This window comes from Scyliorhinus canicula, chromosome 11 (assembly GCF_902713615.1).
Source record: "Scyliorhinus canicula chromosome 11, sScyCan1.1, whole genome shotgun sequence".
Lineage (NCBI taxonomy): Eukaryota > Metazoa > Chordata > Chondrichthyes > Carcharhiniformes > Scyliorhinidae > Scyliorhinus > Scyliorhinus canicula.
This window is the reverse complement of record NC_052156.1, coordinates 87,997,347-88,015,124: the sequence shown is the minus strand read 5'-3', so window position 1 is coordinate 88,015,124 and position 17,778 is coordinate 87,997,347. Positions and strand designations below refer to the sequence as shown.

The 17,778-nt window shown below is 46.2% G+C and overlaps 1 protein-coding gene across 1 annotated transcript in view; it reads left to right on the top strand.

The window, feature by feature from the left end:
* Positions 1 to 17,778, top strand: part of dock3 (dedicator of cytokinesis 3) — a 1,304,448-nt gene that overhangs the window by 352,182 nt on the left and 934,488 nt on the right. The window contains 1 exon segment of the mRNA XM_038810823.1: positions 2,833 to 2,981. Within this exon segment, the coding sequence (XP_038666751.1) occupies positions 2,833 to 2,981 (149 nt within the window).

The following is a 17,778-nucleotide window of genomic DNA, read 5'->3' as shown; positions in this document are numbered from 1 at the left end:
CATGGAGATCCGCTGGTTGGTGGGATGGACAGCGAGGGAGCAGCGCCTTACCGTGTCCGGATGGATGAAGCTGTCTGTGCTCCCGGAGTCGATGAGGAAGGAGGTCACGTGGCCGTTGACGAGCACCGTCGTAGAAGCGGTGGCCAGGTTGCGAGGACGGGATTGGTCGAGCTTCATGGAGGTGAGTAGCGGGTGATCGTCCGAAGAGGCGGTAGAGTCCGATGAGTAAGTAGCGGCAGCGACCCGGGTCCCGTGGTCCAGTCCCGAGGGGAGGACAAAATGGCGGCGTCCGGAGTACCTGCGGGGAAGAAGATGGTGGCGCCCATGCAGTGCATGTTGCGTGGGCGGGGCAAGTTGGCGGCGACCATTGAGCGCACGTTACGGGGGCGGGACAAAATGGCGACGCCCACTGCCCCTGTGGGCGGAGCTAGCCGGCAGGGGCTTACCGGAAAACCTGTAATACAGGTACTGTCGTACACCCCCTAATACAAGCGCACACATACATATACAGTGGTAGATCACCACAAATATATACACCTTCTTCGGCTTTTCCATTGGCTTGAGGGTACAACGGACTTGACGTGAAGTGATTGAAATCATACGTGACTGCCTTTACAGCTAAAACAAGGACGTTGTCACGCATGACAACTTGCAGAATTCCGTGTCTCGCAAAAATTGACTTGTATGCAATACTACACTGCTTGCCGTTATGCTTGACAGCAGTGCCATTTCGGGATAGTTTGATAAATAGTCTATGATCATTAAATAATCTTTCCCTTGAAGGCGAAAGAGATCAAGAGCTACTTTCTGCCATGGCGTTGTGGGGAAATCAGATATTTGCATAGGTTCCCTTGTTTGCTTGCAATGATGCATCTGGCATGTGTCACACAACTGACCATCCTTTCAATATCCTGGTTTATACCTGGCCAGTAAACAGAGTCACGAGCTCTGCGTCTACATTTTTCAATACCTAGATGCCCTTCGTGTATCCTCTTCAATATATCCTTACGAAAAGATTGAGGTATGACTATAGTGTTCAAATGAAGTACCACTCTATTAATGATACTAAGTTCAGATCTTATATTGTAGAACTCTATACATTGACTTCTGGGCCAGTGTGAGTTGATGTTCCTCATCACCTCTTGAAGAGTTTGACCCTTCCTGGTCTCTTCTTGGATCTGACATAGTTTTGTATGTGATACTGGTAGTTGTGGAATGAAGATTGACATGCAGATCTCCATCTTCAGCAATTTCACTGCTAATACTTTGTATCGATGCTCTCGATAATGTATCTTCTAAGAACAAATATTTGCCTGACGTGTATTTATAGTGTGAAATAAACAACTTTGAAGAGATAAACCTTAGGAACATATGCAAGAGGAAATATGAATGTTTGCCCATTTGTTGTCCTTCGGAAGTACAACTGATTATCGAGTCGAAAATACTGAGCAGTATTTTGTTTACGTTACCTGACCTAATTATTTTTGTTCAAATGCAGTGTTAAACTATAGTCAAGCTTCCCAGCATGCTTTAGCAAGTGCCTTTCTTATAAAATATAGCCACGTAGCTATATAAAACGAATACCCTTAAGCGGGCAATGAATCCGCACACTAAAGTCCCTTCTACAAGGGGCCTGAAGAGGGGGGCCCCAAGGGACCCCACAGCAGGGTGTCCTCACTGGGGGGGGGGGGGGGGGGATAGTGCCCATGTGTTTGGGGGTGTCATTGCCTATGGGTGGTGGGTGTGAGGGACCTCAAGCTCACTTGAGATCAGGGCACCTTTTCAAAATGGCAGCCCGATTGCTGAGTTCAGCTCCCCAGCGCTAAAAAGAAATTCTACGTTTCGGCTAAACCAGTGAGAAACTCCCCAGGGCCCAAAAAAAATGATAAGTGTCATTGAATGGTGTTGAGGAATTCGCCGGAAAAGCCAACGGGAAGCTCCCTGAAAAACCCACCACAAATGAACTGAGAAATTTTAGGGAGAATCGCGTCCATAATGTTCAAATCCAGTCTAGACTGACAATGCAAAACCTGTTCAGTAAAGAGGTGACTTGTTATTGTGGGTAGGCAGGAATGTGGAGTTGAGGTTACAATCAGATCAGCCTTGATGCACCTAGTGGCCTACTCCTGCTCCTAACTTGTATGTTTGTACATCCATGGACAATTCTTTCCAATGAGAACGGTCCCAGTATCAAATGTGTTTTAACACAAATATGACATATAAAGATATCTATAATTCAAATATGGGCGACACGGTAGCACAGTGGTCAGCACTGTTGCTTCACAGTGCCAGTTTCCTCCCACACGTCCCGAAAACGTGCTTGTTTGGTGAATTGTACATTTTGAATTCTCCCTCAGTGTACCTGAACAGGCGCCGCAGTGTGGAGATTATGGGATTTTTACAGTAATGTCATTGCATGTTACTGTAAGCCTACTTGTGACACTAATAAATATTATTATTAAATTGGCATTCTTCCTCAAGTATATCACAAGCTCGTGTAGGTAATGATAAAATTCACACCATTGTGAAAAAGAATGCTCTTCAGAGTTGTGAGGCATACTGTCATGGCAGAATAGCGAAACATCTACTGTTTGTCACTACACTACCACTGACATGGGAGCGTACTTGATGACGACACTTTGATTTTAATGGATACAAAAATGCACATGTTGAATTCTTCTCCTCCCTCGATTGCTGTGGTATCATAGAAAATTAGTCAGCTTATAATTAGGAGAAGCAGTGCCGGGTGTGAGGAATGAAGATAAGCAGATAATTCCTCAACAAGGTTGTAAAAATGTTGTTTAATCGCCTTCTCTATTTTTCCCTCAACAGAAACACAAGGTGGATTTATTTTACAAACTACGCCATGTAATGAATGAACTGATTGATTTGCGGAGACAGCTTCTATCTGGTCACCTGACCCAAGACCAAATCCGTGATGTCAAACGACACATCACAGTCCGCTTGGACTGGGGAAATGAGTAAGTTAATCGAGGAAATGTGGTTTTATCATTAATATTTGATGTAATACTGACTGTTCATATTATTGTCCATCTTCTCCTTGTGTCCAAGTGCCCAAACTGTGCAGGGTATAAGTGAGCTAAGCTATACTTCACTTTCATCTCAACTATAATACAGTAATTACACATTTAAATGCTAGCAAATTGTGGATCTGTTCGAGATACATACGTAAATTATCTGATCTTAGAATAGTTTTAATATTGGAATTCCGGAAATAATTAATTTACTATATCTAACTGTTTTGGTCCATCTTACTTCTTTCCCTCTTCCACATCATCTTGGAATTTAATCATGTTATACTTATTTGCTGCCTCAAAGAGAAAACGTATGGAGGTGCCCACCCTTTGGATTCCTGTAAAACACGTTGCAAGGTTTATTAAGGTGTTGCTCATACAAACAAGATAGTGATCTGCTCAAAGCCCATGCAAACACTCTGCTTACATCACTGTACATCATGTGATGCATAATCACCAAGAATGTATTCCCAGATACATAACACCTTCCCTCTTTATTTCATTAGTGCAACAACAGTTAACAGTTATACAACAAATCCCGATAAGTTATTTCTACGCATATATACAATTCAATGAGACAGTCTCTGGTGGACATGTATTCCTTTTTGGTAGAATTTGGCAATCTTGAACTCAGCTACTTGTTACTTTGGAAGTATCATCATTCCTCTCTGTAGATAGTACTTCTTGAGTAGTTATTTCAGTATCTATCACTATAGGCATGAAAAGTTAGAAACAGAATCTGAACTTGTCCACAAGTAGCTCTCCAGATATTTTAAAGATGGAATCTCTTGAGAAGTTTCTACAAACTCACTTCGTGCAGCAAGTAATTGATCAGGACCACGTCACCAAACTCTTTCATGATCCATCTGTACGATGTACTTGTTTAAGCTAGGATGACAGCTGGTACTCATTTCTCATTGGTGATGTAGCTTCTAGATAACACTCGCGCTCCCGAGTTGAATACTACTTTTTAAGAGATTTTCTCCCTTCCAGCAATTTGTGTTTGGTGTTGTCATTTGACAATCGCTAAAGTATCAGGTATAGTTAACAAATCAAAATGTGTTTGTAATTTCCTCTTGAACAGCATTGCCAGTGAACTTTGCGTGGTAGCATGTTCAATGTTCCATTAAGATATTAGATATTTGTTTACTCTCCTAGATAATGTCCGCTGGTCCTTCAATGCTTTGCTAGAATATGTTAATGATTGCACAAAACGTCCATCCATTCATTGCTGGATGATATGGTACTGATTGATATGGTGTATATTCAAACTCCTTTGAAATAAACTGTACACCATTATCACTGACAATCTGCTCCAGTGTTCCAAATCTTGCAAATATTTGTCTAGTGTATCACAGGTCCTCCAGTCATCGTTGACTTCATCATTGCGACCTCTGTCCATTTCAAATGTGCGTCACAATCACCAAGAACATGTCTCCCTCCTGTGGGCCACCATATTCAATGTGTATTTACTGCCATGGCTGAGTCAGCCATTTCCCTGGATGTAATGGTGGAGTGTTCCATAATCTTCTACGAGATTGGCATTGCCCAGATTTCTCTTCAATTTAAGTATCTAATCCAGGCCACCAAAAATAACTGCATGCCAATTCCTTCATCCTCATCTCACCAGATGTCCCTCGTGCAATTGGTCAAGGATTCTACTATGCAAGCAGAGAGAAATAATAATATAATAATAATCGCGTATTGTCACAAGTAGGCTTCAATGAAGTTACTGTGAAAAGCCCCTAGTCATCACATTCCGGCGTCTGTTTGGGGAGGCCGGTATGGAAATTGAACCCGCGCTGCTGGTCTTGTTCTGCATTACAAGCCAGCTGTTTAGCCCACTGTGCCAAACCAGCCCCCAGCAATCACATGGATTCCCAATAATATCATAGAATCCCTACAGTGCAGAAGGAGGAACTCGGCCCATCGACTCTGCACGGACCCTTCAAATGAGCACTCCACCTAGACCCACTTCCCTCCCAATTCCCGTAATCCCAGAACCTAAGCTGCCCATCCCTGGACACTAAGGGACAATTTATCATGACCAATCCACCTAACCTGCACATCTTTGGACTGTGGGAGAAAATTGAAACGCCTGGAGGAAACCCATGCAGATACGGGGAGAACTTGTAAACTCCACCCAGACAGTGACCCAAGTTGGAATTGAACCAGGGTTCCTGGCGCTGTGAGGCAGCAGTGATAACCACTGTGCCACTATGCCACCCTCAGAGGTAAAGTCACCATAGTCCCAGAGACCATTTGCTGCTTTCCCCTTTGAGGGGGAGAGCTGACTGGTGGTGATTTAACCTGAGGATCACCATACCTCAGGCGAGGAGGAAGGTTGAGAAGACGGGGCCATTCATGAATAACCCTATCCGATACGGGAATTGAACCCGTGCTTCACTTCAGGGCTTGTTCAGCATCACAAGCCTGTTGTCTAGTCCACTGAGCTATACCGGTCCCAAATAGAATTCCATTCTGTACTGTCAACCCTAGCCTGTGTGTGATTCGATTCCCGGCTTTGGTCACTGTCTGTGCTGAGACTGCACGTTCTCCCCATGTCTGCGTGACTTTCCCCCAGGTGCTCCTGTTTCCTCACACTAGTCCCGAAAGACGTGCTTGTTAGGTGAACTTGATATTCGTGTACCCGAATAGGCACCGGAATGTGACGACTAGGGGATTTTCACAGTAACTTTATTGTAGTATTAATGTAAGCATACTTGTGACACTAATAAAGATTATGATTATCATGAATTTGTTTCATTTGTGAGCTGGATTTTTCGTATGAACACCTGACAGTGTTCCGCATCACTGCATTGCTTCTTGAATATCTTTCAACTTGAGATGAAGTCACAGGTACACTATCCAGAACGAGAAATACAAAGTGTTGATCACATTTTCTTCTGGGTCATGCTTGACCGGTAACAGCAATCATGATATAGCATCAGAAGTTGCATGCTGCTGAGACTTGCAATTCTGAATATTCTAAGTGTGTGCTGACAATACCAATGATCATCTTTACAATCTGCTAGCTGCCAAAGAAGGGATGCCTTTATATGGTCTAAAGATTACAGGACGCAATTCACCCAAAAAATAACTAAGGGCTCAATTAAACTAATTGGGAACAAAGTCCCATAGCTTGCACACAGCTTCATTTTGTACACTGCGGAGCTCTGCAAGAGATCTCCAAGGCCCCAAAGCGATTCATGACCCCTCCCCCAGCCCAAATGCGCAATGGGAGGGTCCCCACACCTCCCCCAACACCCACGCAGGCACTTCCAACCCGATCGCACGCGCACAAAATATGCCGTGGGCCCTCATGTAGTGCATTTGGGCTGGAGAGGTGGTTGGGGATCGCTTCAGATACCTCGCTGAATGGGATGCCATTTAAAAATGATGCCATAGAACTTTGTTTCCATTTGGGTGAATTGAACGTGTCTACTCTCTTCCTCTTCACAGGTGCTCCCAGTCCTGGTAAGTGTGCCCAGTGACTTTAGAAAAAACATAATACAAATTAGCGCACAAGAGGACAATTTGCAACATTTTCTTTCATTTTTATTTCACTGCCCCCTGTTCCCACAATTGAATACTGTAAATGAAGCATTGTGCCAAATATCGGAATCCGTTCTTTCTTTCTTGTGTGTTCCAGCTGGTTTCGTAACACTAAAATGCTACTTTTTTCCAACCTTGAAGCCATTTAACCTTTATGGAATGTGCATTTTTGATAATTTTGACTGATGGCATAAATTATTATGGCAACTAAGATTCTAGCAATGTATTAAAAAATATTAAGTGAATTAGTTTTGAGTGTCAGTAATAGTAGTGTTGCTTGGATCATCAAATTAATTAAATGAATAAAAGGAATGGATATTTGTAATCTTCAGTTCCTTGGGAATTCTGAAGTTTGTTTAAACCAAAATGTTGCATAAACTTCAGATTTACACATTTCATTTGCAATACTGGAGACATTTAATTCCTCAAAAGATTGTAAGGAGCTAAACCTTAAAACAGCATTAATTTTCTATGATGTGATTGAGATGTTGCTTGTGTCATGGGAGTGTCCCTTTAAGAAAGGTTTTTGTCTTATCACATGGCTTTATGATGTCATTTTGTGGATGGAGCTTAGCTGTGGGTGTGAGACTTTAGTTTCTCTTTTGTTTTGACTGCTGTGGACTACAGACAGAGAAAATAAGTGTTTTGGCCTGTCTCTCTCTGTTTTCATTTTAAATATCTGTTCCAGAAGTAAACATGTTGTGACTACCTGCTTTGGTAACTTAAATAATATATAGTCTCATTCAAGTGAGAATGCAAAGTGCTGGGCCACACACCTGAAAAGGGGTTTTTGGTTTATGTGATTTTGTTTTTGAATTGGAACAGTTAAGGGGGAAATTCATTAAGGGTAGCTTATTTATAGATTACTGTAGCTGTGTGGGTCTTTATGTTTGTAATTGATAAGAATTCTTGCTGTTTGTTTAACTCTGTTATTAAAATAAAGCTTATTTTGATTAAAGTGTCAAGGAAGACTGTTTACTCACACGTGAAGGGTAGGCTCTTGTGCTCATCCTAGCCAAATTAACATAAAGGTTGTAGGTCAGGTGGACTTCATAACTTACTTTGGAGGTTCTAAACACTGGCCCATAACAAAATTTGTGGGCTTGTGGGATGAATGTCTATCTTTCGTGATTGGGGTTGGCTTAGCGAACTTATGAGTGAGAGGTGAGCATGTTTGTGTTTGCTTTTCAGATGTTGTATTCAGGTTTAAATTAGGAGTGTATTGTAGACAATGGCTCTTTCAGAGGCTCAGACATTTTTGGGGATGGAGAAGGTAACGCACAGCACCTTACAAATGGAGACTGAAAAGAGGCTTTTAGATTTGGCAACAACATTGTTGTTTGTAACCCGCAACACTACCCCATCCCGAAGCGGGAAGAACTCACCAGTGAGATGGCACATGCAAGGTTTTTCAGAAAGTTAGATGCGTCACATGAATTCTGGGAAATCCAGCTGGATGAGTCCAGCAGAAGGCTCTGCACCTTCAACACACCGTTTGGCAGGTGCTGCTATAACCGTATGCCATTCGGCATTGCCTCGGCATCGGAGATATTTCATCACACCATGGAGTAGATGATGGAGAGCATCGAAGGGGTTTGTGTGTACGTGGACTACGTCATCATATGGTCCACAACCCCTGGGGAGCATGTTTCCTATCTCCAGCAGGTATTTCGCCGTGTCCACGCAAATGGCCTGAAGCTGAACAGGGCCAAATGTTGCTTTGGCATGTTGACACTCAAGTTCCGAGGAGACCAAATCTCTCAGCAGGGCGTGTGCTCCGACACAGACAAGGTCAAGGCCATTGCAGCCATGAAGGTCCCGGAAGATAAGAAAGGCGGTATTGTGCTTCCTGGGCATGGTCAATTTTCTGGGCACGTTTTTCCCAAACCTGGCCTTACACACCATGGCCCTATGAAACCTAGTGAAGAATTACACTGCCTTCGAGTGGAAGAGTGGTTGGAGCTGAAAGCCAAGCTCACCACTGCACTCGTATTGGCATTTTTCGACCCAGACAGGGGAACGAAAATCTCGACAGATGCGAGCCAGGATGGCATCGGTGCGGTACTGCTGCAACGCAATGGCACCTCATCCTGGGCACCGGTTGCCTATGCATCAAGGGCGATGACGCCCACCGAACAAAGGTATGCACAGATCGAGAAAGAATGCCTGGGCCTTCTCACTGGCATTCTCAAGTTTCACGACTATGCCTACGGTCCACATTATCCACATGGACCTTAATGACATGACACTTCAGTTGCAGCACGTCCTCCTCAAACTCAGAAGGTACGACTTTGACCTGGTCTACACGCCTGGCAAGGTGATCGTCATTGCCGATACAGTATCATGCTCCATCACCGTACCTAGTGAACCACCGAACATCATCCGGCAAATTGAGTCACAGGTTGAGGCACAGGTGCAGCTGTCTGCTAGCACCCTCCCGGCATCTGATGAGAAGGTGATTCATATCTGTGAGGAGACAGCCAAAGACCCCCTCTTGTAGCGTGTTATGCAACACCTAGCCAATGGCTGGCAAAAAGGGCAGTGCCCTCATTTTTTCAATGTAAAGGACGACCTGACGGTGGTTGATGGTATCCTCCTCAAACTGGACCGGATTGTAATTCCACACAGTCTCCAGAGCTTGGTGCTCCGTCAAATCCATGAGGGCCACCTGGGTGTGGAAAAGTGCAGACGCAGAGCCAGGTAGGCTGTCTACTGGCCCGGGATCAGCTAGGACATCGCGAACATGGTCCTTAACTGTGCAACCCGTCAACACTTCCAGCCAGCGCAGAGTAAAGAGACACTACAGCAGCATTAAATTGAAACCTCTCCGTGGTCCAAGGTTGGCATTGACCTCTTTCATGCAAATGGTCATGATTACGTGTTAATTATTGATTACTTTTCCAGTTACCCTGAAGTTATGAAGCACTCAGACCTCGCTTCTCAGACCGGCATCAAGGCCTGTAACGAGACGTTCTTCAGGCATGGTAGCCCACTCACTGTCATGAGTGACAATGGCCCGTGCTTCAGCAGCCATGAATGGTCTCTGTTTGCCCAGTCATATCAGTTCAAACACGCCACTTCCAGCCCACACTATTTGCTGTCAAATGGAAAAGTTGAGAAAGGGGTGCACATTGTAAAGCAGCTCATCTGCAAGGGCGCAGATTCTGCGTCTGACATTCACCTTGCGCTGCTTGCGTACAGGGCGACTCCACTGTCCACTGGCATGTCGCCGGCTCAACTCCTGATGAACAGGGACCTGCAAACGACATTTCCAGCCATACGCGTGCCCAACCTGGATCACCTCTCGGTGCTGCAGAAGGTGCAGCAACTCCGAGACCGGCAAAAACAGGACTATGATGCTCATGCCACCGATTTGCCCGTGTTATCCCCATCAGACACTGTTCGGGTCAAGATCACTGATGGAGGCTGGTCAGCTCCAGCTGTCGTTGTTGGCAGACTGCCCCCCACTCATATGTTGTCCGTCTGGCTGATGGTTCTGTTGTGTGACGAAACAGACGGGCACTGCGCAAAGTTGCCTGCCTGCAACCACATTCTTCTCCATTTCCTTCTGTTGTTTTGCCACCTCCTGATACCTCGACACACGAGGCCACCAGTCAGGCTCCAATCCCGCCCATCAAGGCGCTGTCGTCCCCACCACTACCTCTTTGGTGGTCGACCAGGATCAGAGATTGGACTTATGAACATTTGTTCTGTTTGCTATGTTCTGTGTTCTCGCATTAGACAGTTGTTTTCACATGTACATGTGTTCACACCCACTGCATGTATATATGTTAATATTGGCCTATTCTTGAAAATCACCACAACCAACTTCCTTTGTGCCAGGTATGACTCTAAACAGTTGAGATCTCCCTCTGATTCCAATTGACTCCAGTTTAGCTAGGGCTCCTTGATGCCACACCTGGTCAAATGCTGTCTTGATTTCAAGGGCAGTTACTCTCACCTCACCTCTGGCATTCAGCTCTTTTGTCCATATTTGAACCAAGGCTGTAATGTGATTAAGAGCTGAGTGACCCTGGCAGAGCACAAACTGAGCATCCCTCTGGGCCTTCCACTAGGGTCGCCCCGGCACTTCCGTCTGGCACAGTTTGGCACTGCCAAACTGGCACTGCGCTAATCTGACAGAACCAGCCTGAGCTAGGAAAGTACCAAGGCACTGCCCGGTATGTCCCTCGAACCCACGGGGGTGGCTATATTTAACTCTCTGCCCCCGGAGGGATCCCCTCGACTGCCTCACACCTGGCTAATCCTGTTGTAAAGTTATGTTGGCCAGGTATAAATATTTATTGAGGGGGGGGGGGATCATTTGGTGGGAGGGCTGCTAATAATATTTAAACTCATTAAAATTTCTCTTGAGATTTTCCATATTTTTGTTGTTGGGATGGGGGTCTGAGTGGCCCTTCCCCTCCACCCCTTGTCCCCGTGTTTGGTTTTGTGCTTCACTTGGGTTCCATTCCCTCTCCCCCACCCCCCTCTCTTCCTTGTCACTTGGTCTCAAACAGATCTTGAAACAGGCTGATGAATGACCCCCACGCTTTGTGGAAGCCCTCGACCAACCCTCATATGGTGTACTTGATCTTCTCCAGGTAGTGAAATTCTGCCTGGTGCTGCTAATCGCCAGCCGAGCAGAATTCTTGGCCCTCTTCACCATAGGAAGATCTGGCTGGTCTGATACCCCAAAGACCGCCAGTCCGAGGCACGACTCCACCCTCACCCCCACAACCATGGACATTGCCTTGAAGAAGGTTGTCCAGCACCCAACCAGTCTGGGGCATGCCCTGAACATGTGGTTGTGGTTGGCCGGGCCACCCTGGACCGTTCACATTTGTCCTCCACCTCCGAGAAGAACCTGCTCATTCGGGTTCTAGTTAGGTGGGCTCTGTGCAACACTTTAAACTTTATGAGCGTAGCGCAGGAGGAGTTGGAGCTGGCCCTGTTCAGCGCTTCGCTCCGGAGTCCCCAACTCACCTCCGTCTCCAATTCACCCTCCCATTTCCGTCTAGCTTTATCCAGTGGTAGTCTTGCCCGGTCCAGCAACCGTCCATATATGTTCCCACAGTTCCACCCCTCCTTACTCTGTGTTGATTAGTTCCTCGAGTAGAGTGGTCGGGGCCCTAGGGTATTTGGCCATCTCCTTGTGGAGAAAGTGTTTAATTTGGAGGTGCCTGAGCTCTTGTCCCGTCGACAGGTCTAAGTCCTCCGACAGCTCGTCCAAGGTCGCGAGTCTCTCTCCTATGTGAAGGTCTCCAACTACTAGCATCCCTCCGTCCCGTCTCCACTTTTTTTTTAATGTATTTTGTTGCAAACATGTAGCAAAGCAGGTTACAGCAAATAAACATGGTCTCCACTTTTTAAAGGTAGCGTCAAGCATAGCTGGCAGGAATTTGTGCTTACCGCAGATGGGGGCCGTGGAGGACATCTCGGTTGGACTGAAATGCTGCCTCATTTTGTTCCATGTCTTCAGTGTGGCTCCCACCACTAGTTTAGGTGTGTACTTTGATGGGGGGATGGGAGAGTTACCATGGTGAAGGCTCAGAGGGATAATCCCTTACAGGAGGACTCCTCCAGCCTCACACGTTCTGGGCGGGATTCTCTGACCCCGTGCCGGGTCGGAGAATTGCCTGCGGGCTACGCGAATCGTGCCATGCCGCCCTGACGGCCATTGTGGTTGGCGCGGTGCCGGTCTGGGGCCACTCTACGCGCGTGCGCTCTACGCACCCCCCCGTGATTCTCCAGCCCGCATGGGCCAAGCAGCCATAAAAAAACAATTGAGTCCCGCCGGCGCCGTTCTAACCTGCTCTGAGCCGACTGGATCTCGGCATTAAAGGGTCCGGGGGCAGCCTTTGGGAGGATGGGGGGTGGGTGGGGGTCCGATGTGGCCTGGCCCGCGATCGGGACCCCTTAATCAGCGGGCCGGCCTCCTTACTTCAGCGCCGGAACCTGTACTCCTGCGCCATGTTGGGTCGGGGCCGACGCAGACAAGGGAGACACCACGCATGCACGGAAATCGTGACGGTGGGGCAGCGCATGCGCACGTCCCCCGGAGCCCATTCCACGGCCGGATCAGCGCCCTGCTGGCCCCCTGTAGGGGCCAGAATTGCTGATCCTGGGGCGTCTTCGACGGCGTTAACTCTTAGCCTCAGGATCAGAAAATCCCGCCCGCTGTGTTTGGCTCTCATAGCCACCCCCTAACCCTCTCGGCTGCCACAAGGCTAGACTGCCCATGATTTTCCTCCTTGTGTCGACTTGGTGACCCTCTGGTTCTTACCATCCCCACACAAACGCCCCTCTATGATTCTATGATTCTAGTGATGGCCACATCCATTTAATAGGTATTTACGAAAGCATATGGGATTGTTGGCTTTGCAAGTAGGGTCATAAGAATATAAGAAATAGGAGCAGGAATAGGGCATATGGCTCATTAAGATTATGCAGCACGGTTTTGTGAAGGGGAAGTCGTGTCTCACTAATTTGATGGAGTTTTCCGAGGAGGTCACAAGGATGATTGATGCAGGTAGGGCAGTGGATGTTATCTATATGGACTTCAGTAAGGCCTTTGAGAAGGTCCCTCGTGGCAGACTGGTACAAAAGGTGAAGTCACACGGGATCAGAGGTGAGCTGGCAAGATGGATACAGAACTGGCTAAGTCATCGAAGGCAGAGAATAGCAATGGAAGGGCGCTTTTCTGATTGGAGGGCTGTGACAAGTGGTGTTCCGCGGGGATCAGTGCTGGGACCTTTGCTGTTCGTAGTATATATCAATGATTTGGAGGAAAATGTAACTGGCCTGATTAGTAAGTTTGCAGATGACACAATGGTTGGTGGAATTGCGGATAGCGATGAGGACTGATCGTTTGGAGACTTGGGCGGTGAGATGGCACATGGAGTTTAATTTGGACAAATGTGAAGTGACGCATTTTGGAAGGTCTAATACAGGTAGCGAATATACAGTGAATGTTAGAACCCTCAAGAGTATTGACAGTCAGAGAGATCTTGGTGTACAGGTCCACAGGTCACTGAAAGGGGCAACACAGGTGGAGAAGGTAGTCAAGAAGGCAAACGGCATGCTTGTCTTCATTGGCCGGGGCATTGAGTATAAAATTTGGCAAGTCATGTTGCAGCTGTATAGAACCTTAGTTAGGCCACACTTGGAGTACAGTGTTCAATTCTGGTCGCCACACTACGAGAAGGATGTGGAGACTTTAGAGAGGGTGCAGAAGAGATTTACCTGGATGTTGCCTGGTATGGAGGGCATTAGCTATGAGGAGAGGTTGAATAAACTTGGTTTGTTCTCACTGGAATGAAGGAGGTTGAGGGGCGACCTGATAGAGGTCTACAAAATTATGAGGGACATAGACAGAGTGGATAGTCAGAGACTTTTTCCCAGGGTAGAGGGGTCAATTACTAGGGGGCATAGGTTTAAGGTGCAAGGGGCAAGGTTTAGATCATAGAATTTACAGTGCAGAAGGAGGCCATTCGGCCCATTGAGTCTACACCGGCTCTTGGAAAGAGCCCCATAACCCAGTAACCCCACCCAACATTAAGGCAATTTTGGACACTAAGGGCAATTTATCATGGCCAATCCACCTAACCTGCACATCTTTGGACTGTGGGAGGAAACCGGAGCACCCGGAGGAAACCCACACACACACGGGGAGGATGTGCAGACTCCGCACAGACAGTGACCCAAGCCGGAATCGAACCTGGGATCCTGGAGCTGTGAAGCCATTGTGCTGTCCACAATGCTACCGTGCTGCCCCAAATTGAATTCAAATGTTACCATCTGCCGGGGTGGGATTCGAACCCAGGTCCCCACAGAATTACCCTGGCTCTCTGCATCGCTAGTCCAGTGACAATACCACTACACCACCAACTCCCAATTTTAGAGGAGATGTACGAGGCAAATTTTTTACACAGAGGATAGTGGGTGCCTGGAAATCACTGCTGGAGGAGGGGGTGGAAGCAGGGACGATAGTAACGTTTAAGGGGCATCTTGACAAATACATGAATAGGATGGGAATAGAGGGATATGGACCCTGGAAGTGTAGAAAATTTTAGTTTCGACGGGCAGCATGGTGGGCGCAGGCTTGGAGAGCCGCAGGGCCTGTTCCTGTGCTGTACTTTTCTTTGTTCTTTATTCTGAGCCTGCTCTGCTGCTCAATAAAACAATGGGGATTTTCAGACTGTTTTCGCCAATGGGATCTTCCGACGGCGAACCCCTGCCACAGGTTTTGCGGAAGTTGGGGGTGGATTCACTGAGAAATCCCATTGACAGCAGAGGGATCAGATGATCCCATCACTGAAATGGCGGGCTGCCTCCCGCCACGAAGAAACATAATGTGGAGGGAGGGGAATATTTCCCCTGCCCCCCCGCCCAAGCCTGAACTTCGACATTAACTTCACTTTCTCACCCCATCCTCATATCCCTTAATTATGTTAGTACACGTGAATCTCGTACTTTCAGCTTTGCACATACTCATTGTCTGGGTATCCACAGTCCTCTGTGAAGTCCAAACATTCCCAATCTGTTGACAGAATAAAATTCACCCAATATCAAATCGAAATTGACATTCCCTTATCCTGGAATTCTGCCCCTTCATTTTAGACTCTCAGCCAGGGGAAATGGTCTCTCCTAATCAGCTTATTGAAATCTCTTAAGAATTCTATACATTTCAGTGAGATCATCTCTCATTTTTCAAATGTTACGGCACCCTGTGTTAGTGCACATTCAATTCCAGCCCCACTTGATCTGGAGTCACAACACAAGTGCATTACTCTTGTAACAATACCCAAAGTCTTTGGCCCCTGGCTGCTCAATAATTACAGTCACCAGGTTTGTAAATGTAAACATAATTACTGTTTATTTATAACAAATCTATACTTAAATATGCAACTGGTTAACTATTATCTAATTCTTAACTCCCACTTTAACTTGCCGCAACCCTCTATGCCCACAAACACAGAGGGGCAGAAAGGGGTAAAAAAAATGATCAGTAAAAGGAAAAAAAGAGTCTTTGTTTCCAGCATTTTAGTCCTCTTCAAATCTTGCTTTCAGTTTCTGGTTTTATTGTAGGTTCATTCGGGTGTCTGTGGTTTCAGAAATACAGTATTCACAGGCCTTTCTGGAGAGAGTTATCACGGTCTGCTCTTTTGTTTGCTGCCTGTAATGGTTTTCCTAAGGATTCATTCAGATTCACTGCCAGTTCAGAAACAAACACTCACAAGCTTTTTTGGAGAGAAATAGAGAGGAGAAAGAGGTATTCTCCTTGCGCTTTCAGTAATCAAAACTGAAACACCTTGAGACTCTGGAAATCACCCCAGTGGGATAGGATCCAATCACCACCTGTTGCTGGGCAGAGTCCAGCCTTTTGTGACAATTCATTGGCCGACAGCCAATCAATCAAACTGAGTCCCACCCCATCTCTCTCGCTGGTGCCGCCAAGCCTGGAGTTCCTTTTTAAACCAACAGAGTGTTCTCTCCTGTAACTTCTGAATTCTGCATGTTAAAGAGAAATGTCCATTAATCCTGATTAACTTAAAGTTACATGTCCACTAATCATCCATGGATCAAAATTAAGAACAGGAAACTAAAATAAATGGGCAATTAAGGACCCTTACACTAAACTCAATAGTGGAGGCGTGGCGCAGTGGTATTGTTGCTGGACTAGTATTTGAGAGACCCAGGGTTGTGGTCTGGGGACCTGAGTTTGAATATCACCAAGATGGTGGAATTTGAATTTAATTTTTAAAACTGGAATTAAAAGTTTAATGACAACCATGAAGTCATTGTCAATTGTTGTAAAAACCCATCTGGTTCACCAGAGCCCTTTAGGGAAGGAAATCCGTCCTCATTACTCAGTCTGACCTACATGTGACTCCAGACCAGAGCAATGTGATTGACTCTTTAACAAAAAGGCATTAGAGTTGCATTCTACTGCAATATAGGCCAATTCTACTACTATGCACAATGAACATGTGAACACGGAGTTTAAACCTTTGCAAATATCTGGATCGCCCTCAACTGCAGCATGGCGTTCAATTCCAGGATGCACACTTTAAGCAGCGTGTCAGTGGTGCAGAAAATATTTACTCGAATGGTACCAGACACGAGGGACTCCATTTATGTGGAGAGGCTGTAAAAGTTGAGTTGTGCTCCTCAGAGCAGGAAAGGTAGAGAGAAGATTTGATAGCGGAGTTTAAAATTATGAATGGCTTTGTTGGAGTAAGGAGAAGTTGTTTCCAGTGACAGAAAAGGAAGTAACCAAAGATACCGAATCAAGGTGTTTGGCAAAAGAGCTCAATGATCGAGAACGCACTGCCTACTAAATCAAATCGATTTAGCAGTAACTTTCTAAAGGAAATTGCAAAGTGAAGGAATTATAAACCAAATTGTCTCCTGGGCCGTGGCTTTCTATGCTTCCCTACTCATTTGCTCCTTCTACTGCACCCCCCCGCCCCCTGGCACCTTCCTCCCTTTCCCACTTGTTTCCACCCTTCCTCCACTTCCAACACCTTCCTCCCTTCCCCTCCCACGTTTTTTTTCCCTTCCCACTTGCTTCCTCTTTCCCCATCCCACTTGCTTCCTTCCTCCCTGTTTCATTTGCTTACTTTCTATCTCATTTGCATCCTGCCTCTGCCACTTTCCCTGGCCTCATACTCACCTCATACTCACTCTTTCCCTCTCCTACTAAACCCCCACCTTTTTTCTCTCTTCCTATCTCGCTCACTCTACCACTCATTTCATTCATTTTCCTTCATTCCTTTGTCTGGCCGATGGTGTGGTGTTGGAAAGAAGGGTTCCATTTCATTGGACACCGGCACTAGTAGGAAGAAACTGTACCATTGAGATGGGCTCCATCTAATCCAAACTGAGAGCAAATAGGTTGGTCGCAAGTAATGTTTTAAATTAATTCATGGGATGTGGCCATCCCACCACTAGAATCATAGAATCATAGAAGTTGCAGTGCAGAAGGAGGCCATTTGGCCCATCGAGTCTGCACCGGCCCTTACAAAGAGCACCCTACTCAAGCCCACGTATCTACCCTATCGCCGTAACCCAGTAACCCCCACTTGACTGTTTTTAGACACTAAGGGCGATTTAGCATGGCCAATCTAACTAACCCGCACATCTTTGGACTATGTTTAGCTAGGCCAGCATTTATTACCCAGCC